The following is a 23,323-nucleotide window of genomic DNA, read 5'->3' as shown; positions in this document are numbered from 1 at the left end:
TAATGATCATTGTTTTCTTACTATTTCGCTGTTAATTAAATTGTTATTTGTACGTATATGTTGAGGTTGTGTATTCTGAATACACGAACGTATTTTCATGATGTACTGTTATCCTATATATATTATCACTATTTTTTCTCGTCAAAATTAAAAAATTTTCAATTAAACATCTTCTATTATCTAAAATTAACCAAAAATAGATTCCCAAAATCTCCAAAGTACCCGTTTAACAAAAAATTATGCTTAGTCAGTTGCTAAAACGCTTTTATCCTTCTAATTCATCCTTATTGGTCTTTGCATCATCCTCGTCTTCACTAGACAATTCATCTGGTAGTCCGTTTTCGGCGATCTTTTCTTCTTCAGCAGTGATGCCAATATCCGAAAGATATTGAAAGTCAATCTCCTTATAGCTGTCTATGAAGGTCAAAAAGCAATGGAAACTAAATGAGTTAGCAATAATGAATTAAAAGAAAATTTACTTACACTTGTTTCCGACTTTCCTCTAGGAAAATTTTATCGTAAATGTGAGCGTGTTTAAACTTTTCTATACTTTCAGAGTACTTATTAAAGTCAATAGGATCTCGATCATTATCCGGAGCCTTGTGCTCATTATAACCTTTGAAGAAAGGAGACTCTAACAAAAGACCAAATCCAGGGCCTTTAGGGATATTTACTTTTGTTTTTTTAAAAGCATCTTGAATGCGACTCAAGTTGCACCCAGTGCGAACCATTAGCACGGCCAAAGCTATCATTTTTCGGATTTGGTGTAACATAAATGACTGTCCGTGTACCTTCAAGGAAATCCACTCAGTGTTACCAATTATAATTGGGTCAGAAGCCTAACAATATTGTTAATAAAAATTCTGATATACTTCATAAATTAGTGAACAAACATACCTTAAAAGAGCGTATCAATCGGTTACTGTTTTTTTGGTAAAACGCTTGCCCGACGGTAAAGTTGTGAAAGTTATGATTTCCAACATAGCAATCCAGAGTTTCTCTAATAACTCGTAATCTCTTTTCAGAGATTCGATACTCCTTTAGTAGCTGCATTTCTGCATTTTTTAAAGCACGGTCAAGTCTCATAGCTGGATCACTTTTGGGTGTAGAGGCATCAGATTGACTTTCCTCTGGTGTTGGAGCAGAAGTCTCTTCATCTTTTGAACCATTTCTTTGGAGCTCTTCTGTGCTGGCTTCCTCCTCAGGTGGATTAACAGGAGTGGGTTTTTGAGCATTCTCCTCAGAAGGGGGCACAGATGACTCCCAATGTTTGACGCTCTCGTTTCCTTCAGCAGAAGCGGCAGCGGCGGCAGCTTTCTTAGAAAAGGGATTGACAAAATTCTCAGGGTCTGCGTTATAGGCCTCCAAAATAGCAGCTTCCATTTCTTTGTACTTATCCCAAAACTCTTTTCCCTCTTCGTAGAAAATCTTGCGGCTCACCTGGTTGATGTCATTTTCATCAATAGGTTCATTTGGCATAGGAGAGTTTCTGGCAATGCACTGACCCAACACAGAAGTGGGCTTCGGGGGGACGAAAGCATAAGTAGGAATCAGGTACTCATAGATACGAGATTCGCAGTACGTTCTAGGGTTAAAGGAGTTAATCGTACGGATAACATCCCAAACGCGGATAGAAGGAGGAAGATGCTGGTTGACTTTTTCGATCAATTGCTCATCCTCCATTATTAGTTTTAACGTGATGACATTTCCAGCAGCATGAACACCCTTATCGGTACGTGCAGCACGAGCTAAAGCGACTTTCTTTGGATCATCCGAGTTGTAAGAAGACACGGCACCAACCTTGACAAACGCGTCGAAAAGGTCTCCTTCAATCGTTCTACTAGGAGGATTCAATTGCATACCGTGATAACCAGTACCGCAGTACCCTACAAGGCAAGCAGCTTTACGTTTTGGTTTCTTTTCACCAACGACCAAGTGCTCGGGTCGTTTTTCATCGTACTGAGCAGTATTTACTCGGTTTCTTTTGGCTTCCCTGCGATCGCCATTATACCAACTTCGTTTACCATCACGTCCCATAGCAGAAACACTTGATGTAGGTTGTTTTCGTTGGAAAATTTCCTTTTGGCAACTACCAGCTTTAGCTGGGAAATACCGAAGACTTTTAGGTGTTCTATCTTAGATACGGTATGGAAGCGTTCTTCGTTAGTAAACAGAACACGCGTAGGATAAGTATGAAAACAGTATATTTGTTTCAGTTGTTTCTCGGAATACGTATTTTTAAAAAGGATTAAGTTTTTATCTAAAAAAAGAGCAAAAATAACTGAAAAATGAGTGGATATGAAGGCGGACGAAAGGATGGTTCTTTCAAATTTTCTCTCTTGCTAAACCAAAGAAATCATTGTCTTTGCAAAAACCATCGAGAAAATCTTCATCTTTTAGCTTTTATTTAAGAAGAAGGAAGCAATATTTGAATACCTGTCCGAAGGATTCCTTCATCAGAAACTCGTGTTCTTTTGTTTATATCTTACAAAAGCAAATTAGGCGCCCGAATGTCTCTCTATATATTTTAGAACAAACGATAAACCTCCCTATTATAGGTCCAGCATGTTGTAAATATAAAGAAAGGTCCTTTTCCTGTTCAGTACCAAAGAGGTTCTTTGGATTGTATAATTCTTTTATAGAGGAAGGTCGCTGTTTCCTTGTTGAAATTCGTCCACACAAATTTTTGCCGCTGCGTGTAATTCTTGAAACGCGTCCCTTGGATTTAGTTATTTCCAATTTTACTCTTTCATTTCTATTTTTTGGATTTCAAAAGGTTCATTGATGGATCCAGAAGACCCTTCGTTCACAGAAGACTTTGAGGTGCGAAGTAATATCTTTCAGAATTAATGGTGCTTGCTGACGTTTTGACTAACAACAGAGGCAGAGTGTTTACACTGGTCGAAATGCTATTCTTTTTGTGGTAGAGGTTTCTCCTAGTATGCTAGAGCCAGTGGATGAATTTACTCCTTGCTCGCTGCAAATGGCTCTAATTTGTGCATATCAATTGGCAGCACAGAGGGTGATTACAAATCCAAACGATGTAATGGGAGTTTTATTATATGGGACTGTAAGTACGAATTTACTAGAAGGTCGATTTTGATCCAGGTCATCCTTACTTACGAATCCATTAGGAATCCTCTACTGGCAGGTTTGAAAATCAGCAAATTCTTTTGGATTTAGATCCACCTGATGCTGAACGTCTCAAAAGCTTACAGACTTACGAAAAAGGTAAATGGTTTGAAAAGGTTTCGAAGAAGCAAATACCTGTTTGGCAATACTCTTTCGAGAGCCTCTGCTAACCTTTCTACAAGATTTCGACTCGTACAAAAAAAATTTTAAGCCTTGTTCTTCCCAAGTCTCTTTGTCCAACGTTCTTTACCATGCCAGTGTTCTTTTCACTACCAACGCTCAAAAATACGAAAAGCGTCTGTTCCTAATTACCGATAACGATCACCCTGCTTGGAACGAAATGGAAAAAGGAATCATACTTCAAAGAGCCCAGGACTTGAAGGACTTGGATGTACAAGTAAATCCGGTTTTTTTGGACCCTCCTACCCATTCTTTCCGAGTGAATCTTTTTTATTCAGATTTCTTATACATCATTTACGATCGCCAAGACGTTTCCAATTTGGTCAGTCGGGGTCAGTCACAGTTACAGGGTATGCTGAATATGATAACTGCTCTTCAAAAGCCAAAGCGGGCTCACTTTCATCTGGAAATGGATTTGGGAAAGGACGTGAGAATTGAGATTCAAGGCTACATTCTTCTAAAGAGATTGGAGTCTGTCAAAACCAGCTGGGTCTATGCCAAAGGAGAACGCCTGGCAATTGCTACTCCTCAAAGTAAGCAGGTAAGTTTTGACACCAAAAAAGAACTCAAAAAGTCGGAAATCAAAAGATCTTTTACTTATGGCGGGTCTTCTATCGTATTTGATCCAGAAGATTTGGATCAGATTCGATCCTTTGGACAACCTGTATTACGACTTATAGGGTTCCGGGATGCTTCAACTCTCAAACCTTGGCATTCTTTGAAACCAGCTGTTTTTATTCGGCCTATCGAAAACACAATCCGAGGTGGAGGAGCGGTATTTTCAGCGTTGCATAAGAAGCTTCTTAATTCGAACAAAATTGGGATTGCTTGGTTTATCGCACGACCGAATTCTAGTCCTAGTTTCGTGGCCATGATTCCGACCGCCGCGTCAACCCATATCCGAAAAGACTTTGAGTTGCCAGTTGGGATTTTTCTACTTCAATTGCCAACCGCCGATGACATTCGGAGCCTTCCTGGCAATCCGAATCCTAATTTTCTTCCACCAAACTCCATTGAGTCAATGCAAAATGTTCTACGAGGGATGGAACTTCGGGCATATGAACCAGGAAGATACAATAATCCTACTTTGCAATGGCACTACAAGGTGCTGCAGGCATTAGCGCTCGATGATGAAATTCCAACTGACTTTGTTGATACAACGCTACCTAAATACAAAGCGATACAGAAGGTAAGTTCTAAGAAAATGATCATATTTGTAACTTACCCTTTAGCGCGTTGGAGATTCTATTCGGGAATTTAATGAAATTGTTAGCCCCAGCAATAACGATATTCCAATAGAAGAGGGTGAAGAGGATGTGAATCCAGTTGCTCCACTAAAACGGAAACGCGAAGAAAATATAGAGCAATCATTTGCGCTGGAGGATTCTCAGTTAAAAAAAATGCATGACAGTGGAATACTAGAAAAAGAATTAAAGGTAAAATTACATTGCGTATCACCCTTTGTCAAACATACTAACAGTTGCTAGATTTTGAAGGTTCCCCAGTTAAAAGACATTTTACGAGACAGAAGCTTACGATCTACTGGAAAAAAAGCTGATTTAATTACGAATCTTGTTGCCTATGTTGAAAAACTGTAACTCGCTTCTGTTGAACACAAGCGTTTCCTAATGTATATTAATTATTCGGTTGATGGATTAATGAGAACACAAATTTACGGAAGTTTTTTTTATTTACTGACTAGAGAATAGCTTTACATAATTGTTGGACAGCGACAATATAGCTCGTAGTAGCACTTGAAGGAGTTCAACCCAATTACCCAATTTATCTCAAATCAAAGAAGCCAAAGTATTTCAAAGGTCTACATGTTGCCTTTCAGAAACCAAATGAATATCTTCTGCCAGCAATAATTCGTTTCTTTTAAAAATAGCATTAAAACCAATCTACACTAGTCAATACCAAATTAGGATTAATTGTTTTGGAATATCAGAAAAGCATCCAAGGTCGGATAGCACAGTTGGTAGTGCGCATGACTGTTAATCATGAGGTCGTGGGTTCGAGCCCCACTCTGACCGTCTTTACCTTTTTGATTTCGTTTCGGCTTTGTGTTGAAGCTTTCATACTGGCTGCACCCTTGTTTTTATTTATTGCACTCTTTACTCTGTTTGATGTGAATTCTCTTGTTATACTACATGCAGAGACTGCTTCTTTGTTTTGGTCTTGACCATGATGAGTGAGGCACAAAATTCCTTAGCGACTACACAGGAAAGGCTGGTTTTGAGAAACTTTTAATATGAAATTGAAAACTCTAAAGACAAACAATAGCCGTCTTGATCTGTAAAACTTCTGAGGAGCGATTCTATTTTTACTGAACACTAAAACGATACTATGATGGTGAATCATAGTATAGAAGAGTGGAAAAAGAACTACCAAAAAACGTTGGTACCAAAGATACGATTCGTTAGAGAAATTAATACTTCTTCATTCCTTGATTTGTTTCTTAACCTAGATCGCTCTTTTAGAATAGCCAAGGTTCAGGATGCAAACCAGTAATCCAACATACTTATTTCAGACGGAAGATGCTGTTCGAAATGAAGAGCGAAAACTTGAGAAGTCCAAAAATAAACATGGAAATCCAAAGGATTTAAAATCCAAGGTCTTAAACATCGAACTCGATCGTACCACACCGAAGAGATACCAACTGCCCAGAGTATTCACATGCGAGGCCTCTCATGTGTGTCGCCTGTACGATATGAATGATGGGAAAACATGCAAAGTCTACAAAGGCCACGGGGGACCGGTGACCTGCTGCCAGGTAGAGAGTCTTATGGGCGACGACCAGGATCGCTTTCTATATACGGGTTCATGGGACAGTACGATTAAAAGGTGGAACGTTCGTACTGGGGAATGTGTGGAGACTCTGTTAGGCCATGCTGATTATGTAAAATCATTGTTGCTGTTCGAGGAAGAGGGTTTGCTCATCTCGGGTTCCGTGGATGCGACACTTGCGATATGGGACATACGTTCCCAACCAAATCGTCTGCTATATAAGTTGTCAGGGCATTCAAGGGGGATTGAGAAGATTACTCGGCAGCCGGGAAGCAATATATTTTGGACATGTGGAAGCGAAAGTAGCATTCGCAGATGGGAAATACGACGAGAAGGGGGTCAGTCTCTTGACGATGAAGGGTTTTGGGGGCATCAATCGAATGTTTACAGCTTAATGTTTGAACCAGAGGATCCTGAATCTCTGTGGACTGCGTCTGCAGATAAGACTGTCCGACAATGGTCCGTTTATGAAGGATTGCACGAAGAAACCAGATTCGAACATCCCGATTTCTGTACAGATGTCCTTGTGCTGTCGGACGGGAATGTGTGCACGGCTTGTCGAGATGAAAATGTACGATTATGTAATGTGAATCTTGGAAATTTGGCGCATGTATATTCAGGCCATTATGAATCTGTCACCAAATTACTTCAATGGAAATCATGTTTGGTTACCGCATCATTGGATGGAACACTACGATCTTGGAATTTGGATTTATCCTCGGTTTCGAACGAAACAAATATGGCTTCGGAAGACACTTTCCAAAAACCAGAGGCGAATCAGCCTCAGCTGACGGAAGAAGAACTTGCGGAATTGGAAGAATTGATGAGTGATTAAAAAAAAATAAAAAATAAAAAGTTTAGGAGTAAGTATATTTGCATTCTGTCTATCATTTATTATCCTTGGGACGTTACACAAAAGGTTTCATGTTTCTTTTCATTTTTAAAGCTCAAGTAGAAGCAATAAAAAATGCGGCAACATGAAATCATATACGAACTTTCTAAAATTATCTATTCATTTATACCCAAGCAAATCAGTCTCAAGAAACCTGGTTGGTCATTTCTACGACGACCATTCACCCACCTTTGTCTGTGTCAAATCGAAGTATGTATTTGGTCTAGATGGAAAACAAGCAAAGACCCTATTTCCATCTCATCTGCATGCAGCATGCAACAAAACCAAAACGACCGCGCACGTCGCCATATATTTTATTAAAAAAAAAAAAAGTGTTTTGACGATTGTATATCATACAAACTTTAATATGATGTTTTTTCTTACAGAGCTTATAGTAAAGTATACAAGGATTCAACTGTTTTAGAAAATTCAGGCGAAAAAGTTCTTTTTAGATTTATATATAGTTAATTTTCAATCTTTCTTCAGTTCATTAAATTATTAAAGGTCCAGGCAGCTGAGCTCTCTGCCCGAATTTGTAATCCATCGTCCTTTCTCTCGGATACTCGGCGGTTTTGAAGATCGGGAGCATGGAAATTCATCCAATCAGAAGTTTAAGCATTTTTATCGAAAAAAGAATGACGATAGCTATCTTAATCCTATGGGACTATATAAGGAGTGGGTATTCGGTCAATAAGTCGCTCTTTTTTTTCTCAACCGTCTTGCCGGTTTGTTTACATTTTTGTAAACAATACAGATTCCAATAGATACATGAACAGAAGTACATCGGGTTTGTCAAAATAAATCATAATTTGCACACTTATAGAGGAGAAAACAATTTTGGAAAAAAATTAATTGATACGTGATGCAGCATGTCTTCTGAAGGGTCAAGTGATATTTTAAAAAAGGTATGGATCAGTAGAAATATACAGAGATTTTCTTGGTAGTGTTCATGTTGAGAATATTTTTAATTGTGTAAATTTTTTTGGTATATTTTTTTCTGCAGCTAAGATTGAATACTAACCATTTCGCTAGGACGGTTCTATTCGTGAGTCAGAAGATTCAGTATCGATTCCCTCCGTTATTCGGCCTTCCATCGCAAAGTCGGATAACATAGATTCCTATGATTATCAAGAAAGTTCGGACTATGCTCTACGGCTAGAGGAGATCACCACCAATCACCCAGCCCATCCTCAGAATTGGACAACTTGGAAGAAAGCATGGTTGATCGTTCTGACGACCTCTTTACAGGCATATGTCTTTTGGACGCCAAATTTCTATAGTGGTGTTTCATCCGAAGTTAGCGAAGAATGGAACCTTTCCTCACAGACATCTTTGCTGGGTCAAAGTATGTTTTTGCTCGGTGTCGCTTTGGGCCCCCTTGTGCTGGGTCCACTGTCCGATTTGGTGGGAAGAAAATTTGTTTACATCGGCTCATTGTTGGTTTATATATGTTTTAACGTTTCGTGCGCATTGGCAATCAATTATCCTCAGCTTGTCATTTCCATGTTCATTCTCGGTGCGGTTGGATCCACTACATTAGCCAATGTAGCCGGTGGTGTCGCTGATCTATTGAGAAGCGAACATTCCAATTGGGGTATGTACATGTTCATTTTCATGTGCTCGGTTTCAAGCATCGGTTCTCCAATGGGTACTGCTGTTTCCGAAAATCCAAAACTGGGTTGGCGATGGCTTTATTGGATTAATGTTATTGTAGGAGGATTTTTTCTACTTGTTTTAGCATTCTCTCCAGAAACGCTTCCTGTAATCGTAGTTGAACGACACGAAGCTCGTCAAAACAACAAACCTGTGTCCATGTTCCCCAGACTAACTTTCAAAACCTTAATCAAAAACACATACTTTATTTTATCAGTGGCTCTGAAAATCTTTTTCACAGAGCCCATCGTTACATCCTTAGGGATCTACAACGGTTTCGTAAATGGTCTTTTATACTTCTTTTTGCAAGCTATTTGGCCCGTCTATGTAGATATCTACAAGATGTCCGACATGGCTGCTTCTTCCACTTATTTGGCCGCAATACCTGCTTGCATTATCCTCTTGTGGCTCGAACCCCTTCAGAGCTGGCTCTATCGCCGTGATAAACGCATAAACAAGAAATCTAGACCAGAAGCAAGATTTAAGATGACAATAGCTTTGGTATGGGGATTTCCCGTCGGTATTTTCATGTTTGCATTCTGTACCAAACCAAGCATTCATTATATCGTCTCTTTAATTGCCCTTACCATTTTTAACATGGCCGACTATCATATCTGGCAGGCAATGCTTTTATACATCACAGATTCTTATCCAAGCGTTTCCGCTTCCGCTGTTGCTGCTTTTGAGCTTCCCTCCAACCTGGGCAGTACTGCCTTTGTTCACCTTAGCGCACTCATGTTCAGCCGAATGAATATTCACTGGGCTACTGCAGTGATTGGTTTCGTTTCTTTACCTTTAATTGCTTTGATTTATGTCCTGTACTTTTTTGGACATCGCATTCGCTCTCGAAGCAAGCTTGCTACCCGTCATTTTATCCAACTGGATTCTTAGCATTTGGTCGCATCCCACTTTTTATGAATTTCCTTTTCTCAGGCGCGTTGTTTCAATTCCAAGCAGACCTTTGAGCAACCTTTAATTACCCTTTCACACCTAATACTAAAGTCTCCTTCCTTTGCTAATGAATTAATTTTCTTTCCATTCACTCTGGATTTATCGCCTTTGAACTAATGACTTATTTGTTATTCAATAGTATATTGAATGTGCTCAACGACGACGTCAGTAAGAAACCTGTATGAGTAAAGCTGTTGCACAAAATACAACAGCTCTCTTTAAAATTTAAAAAATAAATAAAAAGTAACAAATGGCAACCGTTCTGTTTCATTCTATTCATTTATTTTCCTCTAATAATTGTCTCCATACTCCACGGTAGGTAACTTTCGTAATTCCTCGTAAGAAGGCTCTTTCCAATGTGGAACACCCAAATGTATTTTAGCCAAGTAATGGTCATATTCGAGAATTAAACTTGTTTGATGGTAATTAGCAATTGTTGATTGGTTTTCTTCAACCATGAATTGTTGGTCCCCTAGAATGCTGTTCTCTTGTAGTAAATCAATCCAGTTCTCGTTTACAAACCCAACTCAGCTCATTTCTTTGAAAGTTCTATCGAAAGGGTTTTCAAACAAACGATTCGCTCATTCAGGGTTGTATAATGTGGAAACTGGAAAAAGTATGCGTTGCCTAGTATGTAGGTTTGTATTAACATTCTTTTAGCAATCAGGATCCTTCAAGATCGAGTACCCCTCTTGCCCCAAAAAGCTCTTCCGGATGAAGTATTAAGTCGAAACATTGAATTAAATTTGTTTCCCTATCACTTGAACCTTCCAAAAATTGAAGGTCTGGTGATTTACAGACTTGTTTTCAAAACCGCCCGAATACTTCTAGCTTCCGCATACAGCGATGGCGTTAAAAAGACAATTGACATAGAAAGCCAGGTTCATACACCTCTTTCACCAAAGTCTACTCGGTATACAATGAAATGTCACTGGATTGCATCTTACTCGGATGAGTACAATTGCATCTTCCACTTTGATATAAACTCGAAAGGACTTATATATAGACACATTATTGAAAATTTAGAAAGAAAGAAAGCGGGACATATTGCAAGAATTCCAGCGTTGGAGCCAGGCACTTTTGAGTAGACTGGTTCAACGACTTTTTTTTTATTTTTTTATTTTTTTTTATCGAAGGCCTTTTAACAGTTTATTTTCCGGCACACCTTCTAGCATTTCTAAAATGTGACTCCCAAATATACCTTCTTGAAATAATACTTGATCATTGTGGACGGCTTGAGATTCTAGGCCCCAAATCTTATAAAACTTCACTGTTTGATCAGTGTTAGCTACAACAATGAACTCTCCTTCTTCCCAGTCATTTTTAGAACGTTTACGGTGTGTGTGAATGGCCATGATGGTCCTAAGGTCTTGATGGAACTCCTCTGCAGAGCAAAAGGGTACCTGGAATACCCGCGTTAACTGCGGCCATCTGCAAACAATTACCGATGCAATATTTCCTTCGTACGCGTATCCAAGACTGAAACAAAGTTCTTTGTATCTTCGAGACCAAATGATGGACGTGATTTGGGCTCCACAAAAGAGTCTGGAAATCAAATGTCCTCGAAAGGTATCATAGAAATAAATATGCTGATCGTTTGATCCAGTCCCTATTGCCAAAAGAGATTTTTGCCAAGGACAAAAGGCAAGCGCTTTAACTGCTGCAGAATGGCTCCAGAAATATTTTGGCGCATCCAGTGCGTTCATGTCAAAGACGCAAACTAAGTTATCGTTTCCCCCACTGGCGAACTGTGTCCCATCGTAATTCCACTCAAGTCCGCACACTTGCTCTTGATGCACGTGCTTGATTGTATAAAGCCGGCACATCATACTTTTTGTTTTATGATATACATATATGCTGCCCATGCTTCCACCAACCAACAGAGTTGAGTTGGTAGGGCTCCAAGCCATGCAACTTATATCACCTTCATGCTGAAAGCAGTATTCATGTGTTTCAGTTAAATATTGTCGATCCCAGATTTCAACAGATCCATTAACACGAGCAATTGCAAGATAATTTCCATCTTCGGAATAGGCTAGGCTGCTCACTACATAATCTGTATGCCGCATTTCCAGTATAGTCGTACCGTACAACTCATCCCAAAGGTACACATGCTGTCTCAATGCGACGGCCAGTTCACCGTGGTTTGACCAGGCCAATGGCGAAATGTAAAAATCATCGAGCAAGCCTGGGGCCTCCAGGATACGAATAGGAGATTCATGAATTGCACCTTGATATGGGTGTATTAGCGAACGAATCCGTCGTTCCTGAAAGTGATCTAAGTGACCTTGCGTAGTAGGGGTTCCTGGGAGTTGTCTCGCAGAAAAGTCAGTAAGCCGTTTCGAAGTGCGATTTTCTCTTTTGTCTAAGGTTTTATAGTTTAAGACTCCACTGAGGTTTAAGTTTAACATCTTTGGCAAGGCGTCCTCCTTATGTTTATGTTTTCTTCCATGCTGCGAATTATCAAGAATCCGAAATGCTTCTGAATTGGCATTGGAAGGAATAAATCTATCTAAACATTTCTTTATACTTATAATGGGTTGATTAGTTTTAGGTTTGCTCTCTTTTCGGTTTTTGACGCGTGTTTTGTTTAAAGTCGTGTTTCTTCTTATTTTCGTGATTCTCCAGAGTCTTCCGGGAGATTTTAGCGTTTGTTTCTTTCTGATTTCCATAAGGTTGTATTTTATTTGAACAAATTCTGTTTCTATGAAACTGTGGATCTTGGGTTGTGTTGTGTTTACGGTAGATTCGCAAGGACGCGTATGTATACTATTTCAGTGCCCCAAAAGAGTTCGCATTACCCGTTGGATCCAAGCTTTATCTTTTAAGAATTCTGAATTTATATCAGTTTTTTATATTTTAAAAATGCTGAAGACTCATTATGGTGTGTCTTTTCAAGGACTCCATTCATTGCTTCCAAGATTCTTAAAACGGCGTACTACTCAAGAACATTAAAAGGGCTCTATATGTCTACTCTTATTTCGAAAGTGTAACTTTTTGGGCGTTTTACGTGAGTACCAAATTGATGGAATAGACAGCCAATTTTTAAATATGCAAGGAATATATTATGATCGCTGTATTGCTACATCTTAGTTTTATTTGTTTGGAAAGACTATTCTCACTTGCTCACAGTATAAATATGTGATACTGTTACTCGCAAGGCTTGGCCTAGTGGTATTGAATTCACCCTGGGTGGGAGATGGAACAAATGCTTAGGCATTTAGTATTAGTTTTAAATAATTCAATACTCTGGTTTGGGTTTTTGGTAGTGATTTTCTGTATTGACATGTCTCTAACTAAGATTGCATAGGGATAAATTTCTGTGAATTCCTTGGCAACTCAGCTATAACAGGAGAAAAAAATCGAATAAAACAAATAAGAAAGTTTTTTGGAATGCCATGAAGCATTCGTTGCTATTCAATGGGTATTTAAAATCTCTAAATATGTTGTCTTCTCCAGCATTTATGCCACAGAGAAGACTGTTTGAAAAGTTCATGAATTGTTCATATATAGCGCAAGAATCCTATTTTAGGCATGTTCATTCTGGTATTTTGAACAGAATCTACTTGGACCTAATACAACAGTGTACAATCAAACGTTGTTTGAGACTATGAAATATTTAAAATTATATAAGAATTTACTTAATATACACTGAAAGAAAATCTCAATATGCTTCACCTTGATTTTCACGGTTTTGTTCTCTTCGTACATGAAGCATCTATACAGCTCATTTCCATTAGTAAAATTACAATGGTATGGAATGACTATATATATGACAAATTAACCTGAAAAGCATGGAATATTAAGAGTAAAGTTAAATGAAGAACAGAAACGCTTGAAACTCGAGAAGGAAAAAACCAAAATTCAAGAATACAAAGGTTTAATTGAGCAATTTCAGAGAGCCGTACGTTAACATCCAATTCGAAACAAAAAATAACAAGATTAAGAGACAACTAAAAGACTATTCTTCTGAAAAGCTGAAGCTGACCACCGAACTTTTGGATTGGAATCCTGAAACATATAGCGTTTGGAATTACCGAAGAGAAATATACCTATCTAGCGTTTTTCCAAATATGTATGAGCTGAATTCAATTGAGTATACGATTGCATCGAATTGTGAATTGCTAATGATTAAACTAGATCCGTCAATGAGAAGCAAGATGTGTTAGACAAGGAGTTGCAATATGTCCTTTCAAAGATGAAAATGTTCCCTAAAGTATATTGGATATTCAATCATAGACGCTGGTGCCTTGAAAACGCTCCGTATCCCAATTGGAATTACGAAATGATGATAACTGAAAAACTTTTGAGTGCTGATGCTAGAAATTGTACGCTGCGTTACTTGTTTTAACTGGCTGGCTAACTTGTAATAGTTCACGGATGGCATTATAGACGATATGTTGTAACGCAAATAGAAAAGCAAGGAAACTATGACTTGGCGGGAAAAGAGCTGCAGTATACTTCAAGCGCGATTGCCACTAACTTTAGTAATTTCTCAGCATGGCATAACCGTACGAAGTTGCTTGAATTTATTATCAAAAAAGAGACTGATCCCGAGCTTCGAAGGCAATTAGCACAGAAGATTTTACAAGAAGGTAAATTTACTTTTATTTCTGTTGATATAACTCTTTCATTGAAGTATAAATAGAATTCTAACGGTTTATCAGAATTGGACACGATCCATCAAGCTGCGTTTACAGACCCGGATGATTCGAGCATATGGATTTATCATCGTTGGCTCATGGGTCATTGCAATCAGGTTGGCGCACCTCCTATCCTTTCTGTTTTATCAACAGAAGAGCGTATCCAATACATCGCTCAAGAAATCCAGCTTCTTGAGGAGCTACATGAACTGGAACCTGAAAATAAGTGTAAGTATAGCATTGGCATTCCTTCGGAGTACGTAGTTGCAAATAGAGAAACAGAAGCTATTTTGTCCAAAGGATTGCAAATCGAATTGTAATATGTCTTCCTCATACTGACCTGTGATAATTTAGGGTGCTGTGAGCTTCTTATCGAGTACGGACTCTTAATTCGAATATTGTCAAATCAGAAAACTACAAAGCAAGAACAGACGACATGGGTTTCCTTAATACATACCCTTCAGCAAGTTGACCCTCAACGACAGGGACGATACCAATACCTTCTCAAGAAAATTGAAACCATTACGAATGCATAAGTGTGAACTATTAGGCTATAAGAAGATGATAAGCATTAAAATAACATAACTTCCTTTTATAATATATTTCATAAACGTTACTACGATTCAAAACGCACCGCATAATCTAAGTATCCACATCAAATACTGCTTTCTGACGAAAAATAGAAAAAAAGGGGACTGATCAAATAATATGTAATTTTTTTTTTAAATGACATAAAGAAGTTTGATTCCAAAAGCAAGACCATACTAACACAACAAAAACGAATAAAGGTGAATGCTAACCTGTAGAAAGGAAAGTAAGGATAGGTAAATCGAAGAGAAAGGAGGAAAATACCAACTCACCAAGGAAACTACGCAGGAGCAACGCTAAATAAAACAGAAACACTTTCGCCATGATGGATGCGACGGATACATTCAGCTAAAACACCAGAAATATCGATCGTTTCAATTTTGTCGCAAATTCTGCGCTTATCATCATGAGGGATGGTGTTAGTGCAAATAACCTTCTCTAAAGCACTATCATTGATGACACGGATAGCTTTGCCACTCAAAATACCATGAGTGACAATAGCATACACAGCCTTTGCACCGTTGTCTTTTAATGTCTTAGCAGCCAAACCAAGAGTACCGCAAGTGTCAGCCATGTCATCAACCAAGATGGCTAGCTTATCACGGACATCACCAACCAAAACCATACGAGAAACTTCGTTGGCTTTTTGTCTTTCTTTGTGAATCAACGCAAAGTCCAAATCTAAGCGGTCGGCCAAGGCAGTCGCACGCTTAGCACCACCTGCATCAGGAGAGACGATCACTGCAGGATTGACGCTTGTATTGATTTTTTCACGGATATAACGTAAGACAGATGGCTCTGCATAAAGGTTATCCACAGGGACATTAAAGAACCCTTGAATTTGAGAAGCATGAAGATCCATGGTAATTATATGATTACAACCAGCGGTTTGCAACATATTGGCAACAAGGCGCGCAGTAATAGGGGCACGACTTTTGTCCTTCTTGTCTTGACGAGCATAAGGAAAACAAGGGATGATAGCAGTAATACGACGAGCACTAGCTGAACGACAAGCATTTATCATAATAAGCAACTCCATCAAGTGGTCGTTGATGGAGCCACAACCTGTTTGGAGGATAAAGACATCTTCATCTCGAACAGATTCTCCAATAGTGACGGAAGTTTCACGATTCGAGTACTGAACGACGGCAGCTTTTCCCAAGCTAAGTCCAATTCTAGACAAAGGAGTTTCGTTAGTCTTTTTCTCATGTATTTTGACGTTTCGTCTTCAGCCCTCATTCTTCCATTCTTTCTCCATCATTTGTCATCATGAAAGCTTCTCAAAATATGCTCAACATACCGTTTTGCAACCTTCTCAGCAAGTTCAGGATGAGAGTTTCCCGCAAAAATCTTGATAGAATTGGATGCCATGGTGGTCTTGGACACGACAAGGGTTTGTGAAACGACAAGTACTCTTAATTAAATTTCTTCCAATGAAGAGACGTACGAAAAGTGAGAATCTTACAATGCAAAAACAGCTTAGTTAAAAGTTAAATTCTAAAAGTGTATTTTATAAATTTTTAAGGTAGACTTGTGTATTTTCTTTTGAATGAGCATTTCATTGCCATAGCAGAAACCGATCTCTTCCTTGCTTACAACTACTATATGATCACTAAGGTAGGAGGGAATTCCGAGGCAGAACTTCTTACTTACCGCGGTTAGCAACAGAGAGGAAGTGACAAAGCAAGTAACATAAACACAATACTAAAATATATACGGATAAAGGGAAATGTGACTAGATACTTGAATATGATCGAGTACATACTTCTTATTTATCTAAAACAAATCTAAAACAAATAGAATATGTAACAGTGGCTTCCTATTCCCTTACTGGGTAATCTGGAAGGTAAAACCAACGAAGTGGATTTATCCAAAAGATGATCAGTGAAACATTTAGTATCTTTGTAAGAAAATAAAATTGTTTGAAGCAAGCGAACAGTTGTTGAGCTATTACGTTCCAATGGATCTTTCACAAAGAGGTCGGAAAAAAATGCATGGGCCGAGAGAAAAGACAAAAGGTTTCTTTGTTTGCAAACATAAGGCGTATCAAGGTCATTTCCCAAACGTTTTTTGTTCTTATTGTATCCGACATTGTATTTTCGAAGAGTTGCCGATGTTGGAAAGGAAGCAAGAAATAGGTGAATTTGTATTACGGATCAGATTTTGGAAAACAATCGAGCTTGAAAGGTGAGTTTACTAGGACAAATCAACTCGTTTGTCGAATAGAAACAGATGGCAATTCATAGGAACCATTTATTTGGACGTAGTGCTGAGTATGAAAGAACATGTAGATATCATAAACACAATCATAAAAAGAAATGTTTCTATGGAAGTGTTGAAAAAAGAATGAAATGTGGAAAATAAGATAAAGAAATAGAAAGAAAAATGCCATCATAAATGCACGACAGAATCAGTCGTAAAATTACCAGCATGGTACTATCATTGTTTTTGGACAGGGCTGAGTACACCAGGAGCATCGTTGGCTACCGTATGAAAGGAGTCATAAATACTATCAACAGAAACGTCTGGATAATCCGTGTCGGTAGCACCCATGGCAGCTGCTGATGTTGGAGGACTAGGAGGCACAAGACTTTTCCTATAAGAGAACGCGGAAAAAGGGATAGGCGTAGGAGAAATGTCTGACGTTAGGAGAGGCAAATCACCAGGATGATGCTTTGTTTCGGGTACGGGTGTTGTATCTACAGGAAGAGACTCAGACAACTTACTTGACGATGAAGTAGACTTGGATCTTCTTGGTGTCAATGAACTTATCGAGGCGCGATCCGAGTCGACAGAAGGGCCATTCCATGTTTTGCAGTACAAGCAAACATAACGAACAAATTTTGCTCGTTCACCAACAGAAGCAAGCCCGTTGTGTCTATAGCAATGCTGGCAAATGAGTGCTTCTCGGTTTTTCTCTTCCCTTTCATCTGCTCCCACAAGACCCTCCAAGACTTTATCGTACCAATGTTGAGATTGCGCATCATTCAACGACGATGGAAGGATTCCAGGAGGTAATTCACTTGGTTCACCAGATCCACCCTTTCCTTTACGTTTTCCAAAGTCGACGTTCTGTTTTCTCGACCGCGGGGACTGCTCGCCATATTTTTCCAACAGGGCCTGTGTTTCAAAATATTCCTTTCGACTTTTTAAGGCATCCAGTAATTGGCGTTTCTCTTCCTGAAACTTTCGTCGACGCAACTTCGCAGTCCGTAGCCGTCGCTCATAAAACCATGCTATGCCATGTCGAAGGAAATATAATCTACAATGATTAGCCAAAGAACTTATAACTCTCACAAAATGGACCATTGACTCTTCCACTCTTGGTGAAGAGGGCTTATTGACATACAGTCCAACACCCATCAAATACAGGAGGATCCATAAAGAGATCGATAATATAGGATGACCGACAAGAAGAGACGAACGGTAGGCATACAAGGCAACCGCTATCGTGTAAACTAGAAAAGAGAAGACGGAGTATCGAAACTGGATATTTTTTTTCTTTTCTTTCAAGGTTTCAATCTTGTATTGCACTTCATCTAACCGTTCTTCCAATCGGTCTAATTCTCCCCCAAAGTCTACCTGTTTCTTCTATAGAGATACTTGTTAGCATGGAATTGAAGCGCTGAGGCTGTATGCCTCGAACAAAGACTTACTTTTTTAAATAGCCATGACATGATGCGTTTCAAGAAAATTAAATTTTTAATTTCAATCTCTTGTTGCTATTCACGCTGAATTTACGTTTTGAAAGCGTTTCTCGTTCATATTGTTTGCTGGGTTCGCGTTCCAATACTGTGGTATTTGGAGATACAAACGGTCGTTCCTATGTGGTATCTTTGGCTTTTTGCAATATTCTCGCAAAAGAAAAAGAAGTGTAAAACGATTTGAAAAGGTTTGAAAAGGAAAAAGAAGTGATTGGCTGTTTCTTTAGAAGCTTGCACAAACGTTGGGTCTTTTGGGTACAGGACTGGATCTTATGCGCTGCTACGACTCGTGAGCTTTCTGTATAGATCGGTGTTTTAGGAAGAGACAGTTTAGCGCGGACGAATGTGGAATGAAGCAGTGAAATCTTGCAATGTTTCAGACCTTTCTGATTTATGTTTCCCTTGGTCTTGGCTTCCATTTTGTTTTCTGCTCTATATAATAGTATAATCCTTAATATGATAAGATGGATCATACCGGTTTATATAATACGATATGAAACATGGTAGTATTCGAGTAAAATGATACAGAATAGAAGAGTGGTTATTCTCGTAGATTTCTGCAATTTTGCTGAAGAATAAATAACTTCCTTTACAAGGATAGCTGGAAGCTTTTTGGAGGGATTCGTACCTCTTTTAGAGATGGTTCTATGTTGATCTTTGAAGAGAGCAAGTAGCAGTATGTAATGATGTCCGACATGTCAGAAAGGGCAGGAAACGAACTGTTTCATAATCAATATGCAACTTCTATTTTTGTTGTTACACTTCTTTTTCTCTCTCGGGCTGGCTGTTCAACGAGACAAACCTCCAACGAAGGCTAGACACAGCGCCGTTTACGAATAGGCCCATCCTTTTACGCCAATTGATGATATAGTCATTCGCGAAACAGAATCGCTACATTCAATTAAAAAAGAACGCTCTGTCGTACTAAACTCTCCTTTGTCTTTTTCCTGTTTGCCTTCCATTTCAGCCACGCGTCTCGTCATCGCTTCTTTTGCATATCGCTTTGACCGTCAACAAAGAGAAACTCTACAAAAGGATAATCTATTTCATAATGACCTTCACCTTGTTCAGAGGCTCTTGTCTCCTTTCATCTCAGGATTCCTTTGTTTACTGTTTAGCGAGCGGAATAAAAACCTCCTTGAAAACACAATGTTACTTTGGGAATTAAGATACTCGCTCAGATCAGACTGCAGACAGTTAGCAATTACCAAGAAGTCTTTGATTTTTGGGGAACGTCTCCAGCTTCTTGGAATATATAATCGTTTGGTTTACGTCTCTCTCGTATATCCTACATTCACTCTTTGTATTGATTTAACTAATTTATCGACAGTATGTTGTCAAGAAGCATTTTAAGAAAATCAGCACGTACTTTTACTCCTCACGTGCAGAAGCGTAACTTGGCTCTTCATGAGTATCTTTCACACGACATACTTCGCAAGTTTAACGTCGATGTGCCTCGTGGTGGTGTCGCCAAATCGGGCGAAGAAGCTGAAAAGGTAGCCCAGAAACTCGGCGTCAGTGACTTGGTAGTCAAGGCCCAAGTCTTGGCTGGTGGCCGTGGTAAAGGCCAATTTGAAAGCGGTCTTCGCGGTGGTGTTCGTTCCGTTTACGACCCTACTGAAGCAAAAATGTTTTCCGAGCAAATGATCGGCCATAAGCTTATCACCAAGCAAACTGGTCCTGCTGGTAAGCCTTGTAACAGTGTTTATGTCTGTGAACGTAAGTATGTTCGTCGTGAATATTATTTCGCTATTTTGATGAACCGTGATGAACAGTGTCCCATGATCGTCGCCTCTGATCAAGGTGGTGTCGATATCGAGGGTGTTGCTGCTGAAAACCCCAGTGCTATTATTAAACGCTCCCTTCCCAATACCCCTACCTTGGACCGCTCTATTGCAGAGGAGGTTGTCACCAAGCTTGGCTTCACTCCCGCCTGCAAAGAGCAAGCCATCGACTCTATTTCCAAGCTATACAAGGTTTTTAATGACTGTGATGCTACTCAAGTCGAAATTAACCCCCTTGCTGAAACTACCGATCAAAAGGTTCTTTGCATGGATGCTAAGCTTAGCTTCGATGATAATGCTGAATTCCGCCATCCCGATATCTTTGCCGAACGTGATATCACCCAAGAAGATCCTGATGAGGCTCAAGCTGGCAAGGTTGGTTTGAACTTTATTAAGTTAGATGGTAGCATCGGATGTCTTGTCAATGGTGCTGGTCTTGCCATGGCCACCATGGATATCATTAAGCTTCACGGCGGTGAGCCTGCTAACTTCTTGGATGTCGGTGGTAATGCTAATGCCGAAGCCATCCGTAAGGCATTCTCTCTTATTACCAAGGATAACAAGACTACTGCCATTTTTGTCAACATCTTTGGCGGTATCGTTCGCTGTGATGTTATTGCCCAAGGTCTTATTTCCGTTGTTTCTAGCTTAGACCTCAACATTCCCATCATTTGCCGTTTGCAAGGTACTAATCAACATGCCGCCAAGGACGTTATCAACAACTCTGGTCTTCGTATTTTCTCTTTCGACGATCTCGACGAAGCTGCTCAAAAAGCTTGCCGTTACAGCCGTGTCGTTGAGATGGCCCGTGAAGCTAATGTCAACGTTAGCTTTGAGCTCCCTCTTTGATTCTCATTAGTATTATCTTCAACTTCTCAATCCCCTCTCTAATGATTTCTACTTAGCGATTACTAATTTTACAGCGAAAGCATAAACCTTCTTTACGTAATCTTAATTCATTTATATTTTGCAATCAGTTGTCGTTACAAAACGAGTAATTCGTAAACTTCTTATGTATCGTAAATGATAGTTCTCTTGGTCAATCCTATAAATAATTTATTTTCATTCCATACTCTCATAACATAGTGCCCTTTAACAACCAAAAATATACAAGCTTTTTTTTTTCTTACTTTTCAACAAAATGTGCGCGTACTTAACGAAGACTGGCCCGTAACAGCACAATGCTGTTACAAAGAACGAATTAATCATCATTTCAAAACCAACAATTTGTTTTCAAATCTGGCAACTTTTCGAATAACTTTCTGAATGACCGTACGATTTCTGGTGTCTGCCTTGAATTTGGCGTGAAATAGATGAATCAAATCTTTAATAGTGATAGGTCCACTCTTGAGAGCTTGTATGACTTCAGCATCAGTAATAAGATTAGAATCGTCCGTATTAACATTAGCTCCCCCGTCCGCTCCAACAATCGCTTCCGACGAAGGAGTAGCAACAATTTTAGGATGAAGAGGAGGAAAGTCAGAAGCAAACTGGGAGAGCTTTTCGCTCGAGATTCGAAAAACAACATATCCGGGACCTTTAACAATAGGCTCTGAAGGTTTAGATTGTACAAACGATTGCGAAGGCGAACTGAGTTGGGAAACTGGATGTTGAGGGCTCAAGTTGGCACTCGGGGTACCAGTGGGTTTGGGTGTAGTAGCTTTGGAAGCTGAAAAACGAGATTTAACCTTTTCTTCACGCTTCTGTAACTCTTCTTCTTCTTTAAGTACCTCTTCTTCACTACTAGCCTCATTGGGTGAAGCATAGGGATTCTCATCTTCTTCATCACTTTCATACGCCAAATTTTTCTCGAGTAATTTGAGATAACGTTGAAGCTTTTTGCCTTCGTGAGATATCTGGCGCTCTTGTTCCTCTTCGAAGTTAGGCTCTTCAGCCTCACCGAATAGATTGGCAGTAAGCATTTCTTTCTTCATTTTCTCTTCCAATTGTTTATTATCCTCCTCGTTTCCTTCGACAATGGGTGCCTCTTCGTCGTCTGCAAACTCTTCATCAAAATCTAATTCATCATCACTTCCCGTTGTCCTAGGACCAGAAACGGTACGAGCATTCGGAACAGTTTTGAGATGATACATAGGCGAAGCAGCGCCCTCCGAAGACCCCCCTTCTTCATTATTATCCTTTTTCATAAACCAGCGAGGAATGGGTGTCTTTTTGTTCATCTAAAAGATTGTTAGTACAATACATTATAATAAAATATTTTTCAAAATTACCTTGGCCTCTGCTTCATCTATAGAGAGGGTCTGAAAGTTACTACGCTGATTGAACCGATAGAAACGATCAGCTGGAATGACCTTAAATCCATTCTCCTACACTTGTTAGTAAACCAGCTTATCTTTACAATACCAGTGTTGCTTGTTGAAGGAATATCTCCCAAAAAAACCTACAGAAAACATAAATAAGACATAAGCAGAGGATTGACCTCCCTCCATAGTGCTAACCCATGTGTTTTTTCCTTCAAAGTCTTCCATAATCCACGGCGACAATTCTTCCTCTTGAAGTCTGCGGACTTGTGGATCCACCTTGACAACTTGGCGGGTCTTTCGTTTGAAAGCATTCTGCTTCATGTTTTGAGCTCCTCCGTAAGGAGCAATAGAAGATGCATCCATGTTACTAGAAGTACCAGGCTCGGCAGATTGCTGTTCATTGTTTGATGAAGAAGAGGCATGGGGATCTCTTCTTTGCATCTTGATGGGTGGCACGAATGTTTTCAGAGGATCAATGGTTTTATTGGAATGGAATTTTAATAAATGGTGGTTTGTAGTTTTTCTTTCATTTTTAGGACACCAGGAAAGTTGGAAATCCAAAAACTTTTGTTGATTTTGTGGAGTAGCTGCATCTTGAGCAGGTTTCTCTTCTACTTTGGGTTCTTTCACATCTGTAGGTTCCTGCTTAACATTCGAAAAGGGTTTGGTATCTTTCAGGTCCATTTTGCAGCTATAAAGGCTTAAAAAGTATGATCTTCCTGACGAACTGGAAGATGGTTAAGGG

The 23,323-nt window shown here is 39.3% G+C and overlaps 11 protein-coding genes and 1 non-coding gene across 12 annotated transcripts; 7 read left to right on the top strand and 5 right to left on the bottom strand.

Moving 5' to 3' along the window:
- Window positions 1–265: 265 nt before the first annotated feature.
- On the bottom strand, window positions 266–2,037 carry pus1 (TruA family tRNA/ U2 snRNA pseudouridine synthase Lsp1; the record flags this gene model as incomplete). Its single annotated transcript, XM_056183629.1, has 3 exons — window positions 266–440; window positions 484–839; window positions 898–2,037. 3 exons carry the CDS (start codon window positions 2,035–2,037, stop codon window positions 266–268), a joined length of 1,671 nt encoding a protein of 556 aa, XP_056038887.1.
- Window positions 2,038–2,784: 747 nt separating this feature from the next.
- On the top strand, window positions 2,785–4,910 carry pku70 (Ku domain helicase (XRCC6-like protein) Pku70-like; the record flags this gene model as incomplete). Its single annotated transcript, XM_056183628.1, has 6 exons — window positions 2,785–2,823; window positions 2,888–3,070; window positions 3,135–3,231; window positions 3,315–4,501; window positions 4,545–4,748; window positions 4,800–4,910. The coding sequence occupies 6 exons, from the start codon at window positions 2,785–2,787 to the stop codon at window positions 4,908–4,910; spliced, it is 1,821 nt and encodes a 606-aa protein (XP_056039497.1).
- A 362-nt stretch (window positions 4,911–5,272) lies between these two features.
- SOMG_20276 lies at window positions 5,273–5,345 on the top strand. The gene has a single exon. It is a non-coding gene; the product is annotated as a tRNA-Asn (tRNA).
- A 464-nt stretch (window positions 5,346–5,809) lies between these two features.
- On the top strand, window positions 5,810–6,934 carry SOMG_04850 (WD repeat protein; the record flags this gene model as incomplete). Its single annotated transcript, XM_056183627.1, has 1 exon — window positions 5,810–6,934. The coding sequence occupies one exon, from the start codon at window positions 5,810–5,812 to the stop codon at window positions 6,932–6,934; it is 1,125 nt and encodes a 374-aa protein (XP_056039496.1).
- A 926-nt stretch (window positions 6,935–7,860) lies between these two features.
- On the top strand, window positions 7,861–9,535 carry SOMG_04849 (pyridoxamine/pyridoxine/pyridoxal transmembrane transporter; the record flags this gene model as incomplete). Its single annotated transcript, XM_056183626.1, has 2 exons — window positions 7,861–7,896; window positions 8,024–9,535. 2 exons carry the CDS (start codon window positions 7,861–7,863, stop codon window positions 9,533–9,535), a joined length of 1,548 nt encoding a protein of 515 aa, XP_056039319.1.
- A 516-nt stretch (window positions 9,536–10,051) lies between these two features.
- On the top strand, window positions 10,052–10,683 carry mug163 (mitochondrial protein, C6orf136-like protein; the record flags this gene model as incomplete). Its single annotated transcript, XM_056183625.1, has 2 exons — window positions 10,052–10,211; window positions 10,256–10,683. 2 exons carry the CDS (start codon window positions 10,052–10,054, stop codon window positions 10,681–10,683), a joined length of 588 nt encoding a protein of 195 aa, XP_056039320.1.
- A 39-nt stretch (window positions 10,684–10,722) lies between these two features.
- Window positions 10,723–12,267, bottom strand: fzr3 (meiotic fizzy-related APC coactivator Fzr3; the record flags this gene model as incomplete). The annotated part of the gene is made up of 1 exon (XM_056183624.1): window positions 10,723–12,267. The coding sequence occupies one exon, from the start codon at window positions 12,265–12,267 to the stop codon at window positions 10,723–10,725; it is 1,545 nt and encodes a 514-aa protein (XP_056039314.1).
- Window positions 12,268–13,345: 1,078 nt separating this feature from the next.
- bet4 (Rab geranylgeranyltransferase alpha subunit Bet4) lies at window positions 13,346–14,774 on the top strand (the record flags this gene model as incomplete). Its single annotated transcript, XM_056183623.1, has 7 exons — window positions 13,346–13,348; window positions 13,389–13,499; window positions 13,543–13,670; window positions 13,736–13,923; window positions 13,969–14,190; window positions 14,263–14,466; window positions 14,593–14,774. The coding sequence occupies 7 exons, from the start codon at window positions 13,346–13,348 to the stop codon at window positions 14,772–14,774; spliced, it is 1,038 nt and encodes a 345-aa protein (XP_056039317.1).
- A 332-nt stretch (window positions 14,775–15,106) lies between these two features.
- Window positions 15,107–16,197, bottom strand: SOMG_04845 (ribose-phosphate pyrophosphokinase; the record flags this gene model as incomplete). The annotated part of the gene is made up of 2 exons (XM_056183622.1): window positions 15,107–16,001; window positions 16,127–16,197. 2 exons carry the CDS (start codon window positions 16,195–16,197, stop codon window positions 15,107–15,109), a joined length of 966 nt encoding a protein of 321 aa, XP_056039813.1.
- A 1,068-nt stretch (window positions 16,198–17,265) lies between these two features.
- lnp1 (lunapark Lnp1) lies at window positions 17,266–18,503 on the bottom strand (the record flags this gene model as incomplete). Its single annotated transcript, XM_056183621.1, has 3 exons — window positions 17,266–18,088; window positions 18,176–18,417; window positions 18,483–18,503. The coding sequence occupies 3 exons, from the start codon at window positions 18,501–18,503 to the stop codon at window positions 17,266–17,268; spliced, it is 1,086 nt and encodes a 361-aa protein (XP_056038923.1).
- Window positions 18,504–19,861: 1,358 nt separating this feature from the next.
- Window positions 19,862–21,163, top strand: lsc2 (succinate-CoA ligase beta subunit Lsc2; the record flags this gene model as incomplete). Its single annotated transcript, XM_056183620.1, has 1 exon — window positions 19,862–21,163. The coding sequence occupies one exon, from the start codon at window positions 19,862–19,864 to the stop codon at window positions 21,161–21,163; it is 1,302 nt and encodes a 433-aa protein (XP_056039313.1).
- A 359-nt stretch (window positions 21,164–21,522) lies between these two features.
- On the bottom strand, window positions 21,523–23,262 carry tfg1 (transcription factor TFIIF complex alpha subunit Tfg1; the record flags this gene model as incomplete). The annotated part of the gene is made up of 3 exons (XM_056183619.1): window positions 21,523–22,494; window positions 22,546–22,641; window positions 22,720–23,262. The coding sequence occupies 3 exons, from the start codon at window positions 23,260–23,262 to the stop codon at window positions 21,523–21,525; spliced, it is 1,611 nt and encodes a 536-aa protein (XP_056039709.1).
- Between the last annotated feature and the right edge of the window lie 61 nt (window positions 23,263–23,323).

This window comes from Schizosaccharomyces osmophilus, chromosome 3, assembly GCF_027921745.1.
Source record: "Schizosaccharomyces osmophilus chromosome 3, complete sequence".
NCBI lineage: Eukaryota > Fungi > Ascomycota > Schizosaccharomycetes > Schizosaccharomycetales > Schizosaccharomycetaceae > Schizosaccharomyces > Schizosaccharomyces osmophilus.
Note: the sequence above shows the minus strand (reverse complement) of the source record. Positions and strands in the feature narration are given on the sequence as shown.